The sequence below is a fragment of the Rutidosis leptorrhynchoides genome, chromosome 1 (assembly GCF_046630445.1).
Source record: "Rutidosis leptorrhynchoides isolate AG116_Rl617_1_P2 chromosome 1, CSIRO_AGI_Rlap_v1, whole genome shotgun sequence".
In the NCBI taxonomy this organism is placed as follows: Eukaryota; Viridiplantae; Streptophyta; class Magnoliopsida; order Asterales; family Asteraceae; genus Rutidosis; species Rutidosis leptorrhynchoides.
The window spans coordinates 659,319,480-659,330,763 of NC_092333.1; the positions used below are offsets into that span (position 1 = coordinate 659,319,480).

Here is an 11,284-nt window from a genome sequence, read left to right on the forward strand (position 1 = left end):
TTATTTGAACCTTCAAAAATTCCGCGAAATCGCGGGTCTTTAACTAGTATATGTGTGTGTGTATATATATATATATATATATATATATATATATATATATATATATATATATATATATATGTATATATATACTAGAACTTTGAGCCCGTGCGTTGCACTGGTGTGTAAAAAGCCGTGCAAAAAATGTAATTTGCAGTTCATATTGGTATATAAATAGTGATACTAAATAAAATAAGAAAAGTATAAGAATTATTTAAGAGCCCGTGTTGTTGACAAATTTTAAAAATTCTTTTGAGTTTAAGAGCCCGTGGCGTTGACAAATTTTAAAAGTTTTTTCGAGTTTATGAGTCCGTGGTGTTGACAAATTTAAAAGTTCTTTTGAGTTTAAGAGCCCCCGGTGTTGGCAAATTTTAAAAGTGATTTTCATGGTGTTAGTAACTTAATGTCTACAATTTGTTTCCTCACCATTAAAGTGTTTGTAATTATATATAAATTATTACTATGTAATAATGATAGAAAATATGAGTACGTTGAAAATTTGTCATGGAACGTAACGTCAGTTTAAAGTCTAAGTTATATTATTTTAGAATTATTGTATACAACTATTTTTTTAATAAAAGTGTAACCTGCTAGTTTGATTTTAGAAAAGTTGTTAGTTATTTCAGTAAAATAATGGTACTCCAAGGAGTCGTCGTATATAATTAATATTATAATAGTTTTATTTGGGTGTTCATAAATATTTTAAGGAGTTAAACTCTAAATTCAAATCACTTCCATATTTATTGCTAAAAAGAAATGCTCTGTTAGTAGTGTATCGATGCTCCGTGGCGAATACAATTTATTGTGTTTAATACAATTTTATTCTCTTGAGTTCAATTTGAACTATGCAACCTAATTAATCATAATAGAATTATTTGATACCATTTAATTATAATGACCAGTAAATCTCTTGAGTCAATGTAAATCACTCAAAAAAGTACTGTATATTACATAATTTTATTACGTATTATTGTAATATGTATATGTACATTTACATTGAATTTTATTTTGATAATAGCCTTTCTTACTCCATATTACATCCTTTTATTTTATTCCATATATAACATTCCTATTATATACTCCAAATGTATAATTAAATAATAATAATTGTAAATTATAAATAATATATATAATCTATACATAGTGATACTAAATAGTGATACTAAATAAAATAGAAAAAGTATAAAAATTATTTAAGAGCCCGTGTTGTTGACAAATTTTAAAAATTCTTTTGAGTTTAAGAGCCCGTGGTGTTGACAAATTTTAAAAGTTTTTTCGAGTTTATGAGTCCGTGGTGTTGACAAATTTAAAAGTTCTTTTGAGTTTAAGAGCCCCCGGTGTTGACAAATTTTAAAAGTGATTTTCATGGTGTTAGTAACTTAATGTCTACAATTTGTTTCCTCACCATTAAAGTGTTTGTAATTATATATAAATTATTACTATGTAATAATGATAGAAAATATGAGTACGTTGAAAATTTGACATGGAACGTAACGTCAGTTTAGAGTCTAAGTTATATTATTTAAGAATTATTGTATACAACTATTTTTTAATAAAAGTGTAACCCGCTAGTTTGATTTTAGAAAAGTTGTTAGTTATTTCAGTAAAATAATGGTACTCCAAGGAGTCGTGGTATATAATTAATATTATAATAGTTTTATTTGGGTGTTCATAAATATTTTAAGGAGTTAAACTCTAAATTCAAATCACTTCCATATTTATTGCTAAAAAGAAATGCTCTGTTAGTAGTGTATCGATGCTCCGTGGCGAATACAATTTATTGTGTTTAATACAATTTTATTCTCTTGAGTTCAATTTGAACTATGCAACCTAATTAATCATAATAGAATTATTTGACACCATTTAATTATAATGACCAGTAAATCTCTTGAGTCAATGTAAATTACTCAAAAAAGTACTGTATATTACATAATTTTATTACGTATTATTGTAATACGTATATGTACATTTACATTGAATTTTATTTTGATAATAGCCTTTCTTACTCCATATTACATCCTTTTATTTTATTCCGTATATAACATTCCTATTATATACTCCGTATGTATAATTAAATAATTTGAACTATGCAACCTAATTAATCATAACAGAATCATATGATACCATTTAATTATAATGACCAGTAAATCTCTCAAGTCAATGTAAATCACTCAAAAAAGTACTGTATATTACATAATTTTATTACGTATTATTGTAATACGTATATGTACATTTACATTGAATTTTATTTTGATAATAGCCTTTCTTACTCCATATTACATCCTTTTATTTTATTCCATATATAACATTCCTATTATATACTCCGTATGTATAATTAAATAATAATAATTGTAAATTATAAATTATAAATAATATATATAATCTATACATATAATAATCCATAAATAACTTTCAACCATAATCAAGAAATTTTTTATATATATAAATAATATATATAATATATGTAAATATATATATATATATATATATATATATATATATATATATATATTTCATTCCTATTATATACTCCGTATGTATAATTAAATAATAATAATTGTAAATTATAAATAATATATATAATCTATACATATAATAATCCATAAATAACTTTCAACCATAATCAAGAAATTTTTTTATATATATAAATAATATATGTATATATATATATATATATATATATATATATATATATATATATATATATATATATATATATATATAGGGGCAGGATCAATTGGGAAGTAACCAAGCGGGGGAAAGCGGGGGGAAGCAAAAAAAAAAAATTTCGTTTTTTTTGAAATTTTTTTTCCGGCATCAAGATCACACGAAAATATGAACATTTAGAAGAGACACTTCGTGATGAATGTTATTATTTAGGCGGGAAAACGATCGACAAAAATAACATTCAAGATAATATTGTTCTTGAAGAATATGAAGGTTTTTTTCTATGTTTTGTGAAGTAAAATTTAACCCGAATAAACCCAAAACACCAAACCCTAAACCCTAAATCCTAAACTTCAAACCGTTCGTGTTAAAAACTCAATCTAAATCCTAAATCTAAACCCTAAATTTCTAAACCCTAATATCTAAACCCTATAAACCCTAATATCTAAACCCTAATATCTAAACCCCAATAGCTAAAACCTCAAAATACGCTCGAAAAACACGATAATTGTTATATATTACTTCTTCGAGCGTTTTCCCGCCAAAATAAAAACATTTATCACAAAGTGTCTCTACTAAATGTTCACATTTTCATCTCATCTATAATGTTCGTGAACAAAGTTTTTTCAAAAAAAGAAAAAAAAAAGTTTTTGCTTCCCCTCGCTTCCCCCCGAATGGTTACTTCTCTCTTGATCCTATATATATATATATATATATATATATATATATATATATATATATATATATATATATATATATATATATATATAGGGGCAGGATCAATGGGGAAGTAACCAATCGGGGAAAGCGGGGGGAAGCAAAATTATTATTATTTTTCGTTTTTTTTTTAATTTTTTTTTCCGACATCAAGATCACACGAAAATATGAACATTTAGAAGAGACACTTCGTGATGAATGTTATTATTTAGGCGGGAAAACGATCGACAAAAATAACATTCAAGATAATATTGTTCGTGAAGAATATGGACGTTTTTTTTCATGTTTTGTGAAGTAAAATTTAGCCCGATTTAGAGTTTAGGGTTTAGGGTTTAGGGTTTGGTGTTTTGGGTTTATTCCATAAACCCTAAACTAAACCCTAAACACCAAACCCTAAACCCTAAATTCTAAACCGTTCGTGTTAAAAATTCAATCTAAATCCTAAATCTAAACCCTAAACCCTAAATTTCTAAACCCTAATATCTAAACCCTATAAACCCTAATATCTAAACCCTAATATCTAAACCCCAATAGCTAAAACATCAACATACGCTTGAAAAACACGATAATTGTTATATATTACTTCTTCGAGCGTTTTTTCCGCCAAAATAAAAACATTTATCACAAAGTGTCTCTACTAAATGTTCATATTTTCATCCCATCTATAATGTTCGTGAACAAAGTTTTTTCAAAAAATGAAAAAAAAAAGTTTTTGCTTCCCCCGATTGGTTACTTCCCTGTTGATCATATATATATATAATTAAAAAATAATAATACTCCGTAAATATAATTTCGAAAGGTTAAAGGTTATTTATTCCTTCACCCATAGCCACTTTTGATTCAGGCAGAGTTTGCCCTTTTCGTCCTTCCTCTGCCCCAATACCATTCCACCCTTCACTCTCTCTTTCTGCAAGCGCCTCATCTGGCCTCACTCCCTTTATTTTATTTTATTTTATTTTCTTTATTTTTAATCCTAATTGTTTCAAACAACTATGAGCAGTAGCGGCGGCGATTCTAGGGTTTCAATTCCGGACACCGTACGGAATTTAATTCCACGAGTCAAGAAAACCCTAGGTTCCCTTAAGTACACCGATGACTTCATCTACGAAACGCTTGTAGACTGTGATTTGAACGTTAAGGAAACTTCCCGGCGGTTAAATATGATTCATGATATTAAAGAGATCGCCGGTAAACACAGCATTGAAGATGTTTATACAATGCTTAAAGAATGCAACATCGATCCTAATGAGGCTGCTCAAAGACTGTTGTATATCGGTATATATATATATATATATATATATATATATATATATATATATATATATATATATATATAAACCCTAGCATTTGATTTTGTATTTCTTTTAATGATTGTTGTGCGCAATGTTATGCATATTTGTTTGTAACAGTTTTGGTTTTACTAAAACTATCACTGAAGTAATGGCGACTGATAAGGGAAGTTGTTAATTATTGAAAAATTAAAAAAATATGGTAAAAACTGAACTGTTTCACAGCAATGATGTCTGGTGTAATGTTTAGTTATTGGGTTTTTTTAGTACCAGTTTTATCGCATCTGTCTTTTTATAATTTTACATTTTTTAAATCTTTATAATATGTTTAAGTTCTTGTTTATTTCATTTATCAGTTATTGTTTTGTCATGACAGATACATTTCACGAGGTTAAAAAGAAACAAGGTAGGCGAAAAAGTGTAAGTTTCGAAGCCTACAAAGGTGCATTTTAACTGAAGTTTAGTATGTTCTGAGTAACTAGGAAGGATAAATTTGATGGTCAATTTATCTTTGTGATTAATAATTAATATAGAACTGGAAGCAGGAAAAATTTGTTACTTATGATATGGCATGTCAATTTATTAACTGTTTCTACAAAATTGTTCAGATAAACAATGATACTTCTGAAGATTTCAAACGAGCCGGGCGCAATCAGTTATGGGGAGCTAGGGGCGGCCGGGGGCCTTTTTACCCATCAAAAGCTTCTGATGGTATGCCTACAATTTCAGATTGAGTTTTTACTTTTGCTACTATTTTCAGAAAAATGTCTGGTTTGTTTTTCAACAATTGTATTAAGTGGAACTTAATACAATTATATTGTCAATATAGATGGTGGAGTTGGGAGAAATTTGAGTTCTGGGAAGGAATACGGTGTTTCCAGTCGCCTGGAGAAGGGTTCAAGGGTGGTAATACCAGCCCATTCTGTAAAAGAAAACAATGTAGAACTTGTAGCAAAGTAAGTTTCATGTGCAATCTTTGTATTGTTATCCCCTCTGGTTTTGAAGGCGTATCATTTTTCGACCTTCCACAATTCTTGTAATAAGTAACTAACTTTTTTGCATCTGAATTGGTTACAACTGATAACAGGTCTGCTGCCAATAGCAATGGTACAGCAGCTGTATCCAATGGTACAACAACGTTATCCAATGGTGTTAGTTACAGACATAAGCTTGTACCCAAACCGTCTGCAGGTATTTTCAATGGTTAAATTTTATAGTGAAAACATTACTAAACATTGATGATGCATTGCACTAATTTTGCTGTTGTCAGATGTCTCGTCTCAGAACATCCGACACATTTGTCCTGTGGGTACCATAAATTGTGAGATTGTAAAACGTAGCAAGAGTGAATCAAAAGTCAATGCAGAATCTGCAGAATCTGCTGTTACTATTAAAGTCAATGCAGAATCTGCAGATTCTTGCAAACTGAAGCAGCTAAATTCTGATGTTGTTGTAAAGAATCAGGCCACCGAGTCTTCACAGCCTCCTTTGTTGTCGACTCAAAACAGTTCACATGTTGTTGGTCCGGTTAAGGCTAACCAGCCTGTTAAATTACCCAACGAGCCTCTTAAAGGTAACTGCAATGACTAAGTAGCTTCTTATTTCTTAAAATGGTAGCTGGTGTTGTTTTAACATTTGAACTTTGTTGTATGCTTGCTGTATTTAGTATTCAATATTCATTTAGTCATTATTTTTAAACAATAGTAAACATTATCTGTGTTTGCTTAGCTATAGTTGCATCATCATTAGTATCTGACGAGTTCTCTGTTCTTGTGTCCATCAACAAAATACATTCAGTCCCTAAAGAAGAATCTGAGTTGAAAATATCTGCTGAAAAACCTGATGTGATGCTTGAAAAGTTGACCATTTCTTCGCACCAACCTGTTATCTTTCCCGATCATCTCCATGTCCCTGAAAACTTCAAAAGTCAGTTCACATTTGGAAGTTTGGATGCTATTCTTGGTGATCCCCAACCTTCATTGGTAACAGAATCTATCCAGCAAAATGGGGAAGTTGTTTCAGAACCTTCTTTGAGGTAAATTCTTCTATTACTACTATGGTCCCAACTCATGGGTAGTTTTGTAAATTTAACTTGTTATTGTTTTGGTGTCAGCAACCAAATTGTTCCCACAACAGCTCAGGAAGGTGAAGATCAAGATCATTCGATGCAAGATGTCTCCAAACATGTAGTACCTTCACAAGATATCATTTCATCCGATCCCGCTTTAACACATGAGCATCAGACAAATATGGAGACGGCCCACCCTGATGCAAGTTCCCAGAATGCAGTTCCTCAAAATACCAGGGATTACAGTTATGGTTTTATGCCATACCTTATGGGTCCTCATTTTGTGCAGCAACTTGATGCACCTGAGCTCCAGGCAAGTGATAGATATAAAAAAAAAAAAAAAAAAAAAAAAAAAAAAAACTATACTCCGTATTAAACTACTATTGATTTTTTTTTTGTTTTTATGTTTTTTTTTTTTTTTTTTTTTTTTTACATTCTTACATTAGTGGCTACTGTTAATACATGCAGAATGGCAGCTCTCCAGTTGCATCTACGTTGGGCCCAACTTCTGTGACAACAACTGCCGTGACAAGCCAGAGCTCGATAGCGTTATCTCCACCTGTGTTTCCCTATTTCAGACAACCATATCCAGGCTACATTCCTTATAATCCATATTTCCCACCTATGTACTTGCCACCTAATCTTCACTTATTAAACCCCAGTGTATTCCCTCAGCAACCACCAACGGGCAATGTAACAACAAATGTACAAGGTAGTAACAATGAAGATGTTAATGCCCCTCAGGCAAAAGATAGCAATATTCAACCATCAGTTCAACAGGTTTGATATTTTTTCTAGTAATTTTTCTAGGATGGCTGTTATGTGTTATGTGAGACTTTTGTGGTTATCTTATTATTGCACTGTTTTACTAGTTAGGATATCACTACCAAGGTTGCAAAATTCACTATTCGGGGATTAATCGGTTAGGGCTTTGGAAGGATTAATAGGCAATTCGAAGATTAATCTAGGATTAATCGGATTGTACTTTATGCATTAAATATTAAATTTCAAATATTTTATTTTTAAATATAGAAGAAAATCATAAATATAACATAAACTTTAACATAATTCTCTAAATTTGTTCATTTTAATAAAAAAACTGTGAATTTATAGTTTAAATTCATGCAAAAATGCTGACCAATTCTGACTTTGACCGAATTTAATTTTCAAATTCGATTGTGACCCATCAATTGACGTTGAGCGATTAATTAAACGGAATTTGGAAAATCGGAACGGATTGCTTTTAAAAATGATTAATCGGGTATTAATCGGCGAGTAATCACGTTTTTTTACAACACTGATCACTACTAATCGGTTACAATTGCAGGGTGAAGATCCACAAGTATGGGCACCTGTAGCTGGCCGAGATGTACCGAATGTATTGCCAAATTATTTTTACAATTTCCCTCATGGACAACACATGGCTTTCTCACCTGGCCTTTATTACTCTTCCCAAACAATGACTGCTACTGTACAACCACTTTTGTATCCAGCTCACTCCAGTTTTGGGCCAGTTGAAACGATGGTGCAGCCACCCGCCTCATACCAACAGCCTCAGCAGACACCACAAACCGAGTTACCGGATAGAGAGACTAGTTGATTGTAGTTTTGTGATTTCATATTTCATATTCAGGTTAATTTTTGGGAGAAACTAGAATACATTTGGTCTTGACCCGAGTGTATATATTCAAAGTTAGGGCCTTTTGATTTGCAGTGCTAGAGCATATTTGGCTGAAAACTTTTTTTAGGCGGGCAGACTATATATTTCTTTACTTGGAAGAACTTTGTCGTATTGGATCTTTTCAAGTCGGTGATAGGAATTCATGAGGAATGTTTCGGGTTATGAAATTTTAGCTTCCTTTATTTTTGTCTTTAAGTTGTATATCAGAGATTATAGACAGAATGGGAGTTATGCTATGTTAAGAGTTCGTATGGCATTTGGTATCATATCTAGTTCTTTTATAATATTTGTTTTGGCAGCTTGTTTTGATGGTTATTGTTTATGTTTACGTTTATTGTTTAATGTTTATCTGCCTTTCCCCATTTTGCATAGGAAGTTCAATGATTAACTTGTTTGCTTGTTGTAGCTAACGCTTCATACAGAGTTATGCATGTTAAAGATTAGGCCGACTCGGAAATTGGCAAAAAAAAATGTAATAAGGTTTACAAATGATTTGGTTAATTATAAGGAGAAAATTGTCGTTGCAAGTAGTAAATACAAATCATTTACAATAGATTACGAGTAACTTTGAACCAAACTGACAAATTTAAGATTTCTTTTTGTTTTTTTTATTTAATTTTAGAATTTGATGGCAAGTAGAAACACATCGGTGACTTAAAGAATTATTTATGATAAGCCATTAGCATCATTTTTTTATTCTGTTCTTCCACCATTTTAGGTTTCTGATTTGATGATGTTTGCTTAGGAAGCAGGCTACTCATATCCCGAGTTTCCTTTATATTGAGCGTTGTGCAAACCGACATCCCCCATATTTCTACGAAAGCACCAAAAATGCTAGCATAACCTAGATATGAACTGAACACCAAGTATCATCTGATGATGCAAGTCTTGAATTGGCCTAATACCACATGCGAACTTAACAACCAACCTAGCCATGGGCGAGCCAAGCCGCACAAACAATGAGAAAGCGGGCGACAAGTCACTGAACCACACGAACAATACAAAAACAAGGACTAACCCCACAAGAAACAACTAAAAAAAATCTAAAACAAACCACAAGAAACAAATTACAATAATGTGACGATCGCTCCAAATCCATATGGACGAACACGTCATTCATCGATTTCATTGCGAGGTATTTGACCTCTATATGATACGTTTTGTAAACATTGCATTCTTTTGAAAAGGCACACCATAAATGAATATATAAATCCAAGGTTTTCGACGTCTGATGATTTCTACGTATAGACAATTACCGTATATAATAGTTTACAATACTACATCCGTTGACAATGCAGTCAAAATAAGATACATGGTGATGATTTTGTGAATGCAAAGTTTTCTTGAAAAATATGCTATGTAAGACTCCATGCACATAGCTTGTCTAACATATAAGCAAACAGCGGAAGACTTATAGGGAACCTGAGAATAAACATGCTAACAAGTGTCAACACAAAGGTTGGTGAGTTCATAGTTTTAATGTTTTGCATAATCTGTACATAAAGGTGGATCACAAGATTTCAGTTGTTTCATCCAGAAACGTTTATCAAAATATTCTACAAGATTGAGCACCCTGGTAACTAATGTAACAGACTGAAACCCGGGCTAGTTGTAAGTTGCCTATTTTGTCTTAGGGTTTGTGCTTAGTCTTAAGTGCTTTTATTTTAATTATTTTATTAGTGTTTTATTATAATTGTGTTGTGACCAGTTTGTGACAAGGGTCCCAGAACAGGTTGGTTTATTTAATTTGGACTCCGTTAGGACCGCCTAAGGAGATACGAAAGGTTATCAGATAAGATAACTGGTAAATACCCGTGTGATATGGGTTATGGGTTTATAACCCATTTATATGTATGTTTCTGTATGTTTCTTCTCATTTCCCTAAATAAGAAAATAAGTACTCCGTACCCAAACTTCATCCCTTCACAAACCCTAATTGAATCTAAGTCTTAAATTGGATTGTGAGGCTTTAAGGATTGATTCATATCATCCTTGTGATCATTTATCCAGGTTTGTTAGCTTGAATTCGTGTTTTAATTCATAGAAATTGGGTTTTGGGTGTAAATGGATTTTTGATGAATTTTGAGCTTGAATCTTCATATTATGTGTTTGTATGTGTTAATTGATGTTAGAAATAGGTTGTATATATGTTTAGTAGCTTCCATGTGCTTAAAATTTGATCAAAATCGCTCAAAAATCGAGTTTTGGGCGAAAAATGTTCGAAATCAGCGTAAGTGTTCGAACCAGTTGCTACAGTGTTTGCTACAGTATTTTGCTACAGTATTTTGCTACAGTACCCGAACTGCTACAGTATCACTATTTGCTACAGTATCACTATTTGCTACTGTGTCACTATTTGCTACAGTGTTCGGTATTGCTACAGTACCACTATTGCTACAGTACCGAGTTGCTACAGTACCGAGTTGCTACAGTGTTCGAAACTCACTATTTGCTACAGCACCTTTTATGAAATTGAAACGGGCGTAACTTTCAAACCGTAACTCCGTTTTTGATGAATCAAATATCGTTGGAATCATATTGAAGAGTAATTTTCAATGATGAACTTTTAAGAAACTAGATCAAACTATTTTTAGGTCAAAAAGGAGTTTTAGTGTGTATGTCGTGTTTTGCACGCACCTGTATGCCATTATTGAATGGAGTCATAATGTAGACCCATAAAATTATGAATATATGGTGTTATGACCTAGTTAATCATATGAAATGATTATATTATTTATTGAATATGTATATTAACTTTGTTTGTGTTGTTCTCAGGTTATAAGGACAAGGAGGAAGCTCAGAAATAATAACTGAGCAGTTGCT

General features: G+C 31.5%; 1 protein-coding gene across 1 annotated transcript; it reads left to right on the forward strand.

The window, feature by feature from the left end:
* Nucleotides 1-4,254: 4,254 nt before the first annotated feature.
* On the forward strand, nt 4,255-8,754 carry LOC139885854 (uncharacterized). The gene is made up of 10 exons (XM_071869614.1): nt 4,255-4,698; nt 5,089-5,132; nt 5,321-5,423; nt 5,542-5,668; nt 5,800-5,903; nt 5,983-6,285; nt 6,510-6,747; nt 6,826-7,093; nt 7,249-7,560; nt 8,108-8,754. The coding sequence occupies exons 1-10, from the start codon at nt 4,416-4,418 to the stop codon at nt 8,378-8,380; spliced, it is 2,055 nt and encodes a 684-aa protein (XP_071725715.1). The 5' UTR covers nt 4,255-4,415; the 3' UTR covers nt 8,381-8,754.
* The last annotated feature ends 2,530 nt before the right edge of the window (nt 8,755-11,284 follow it).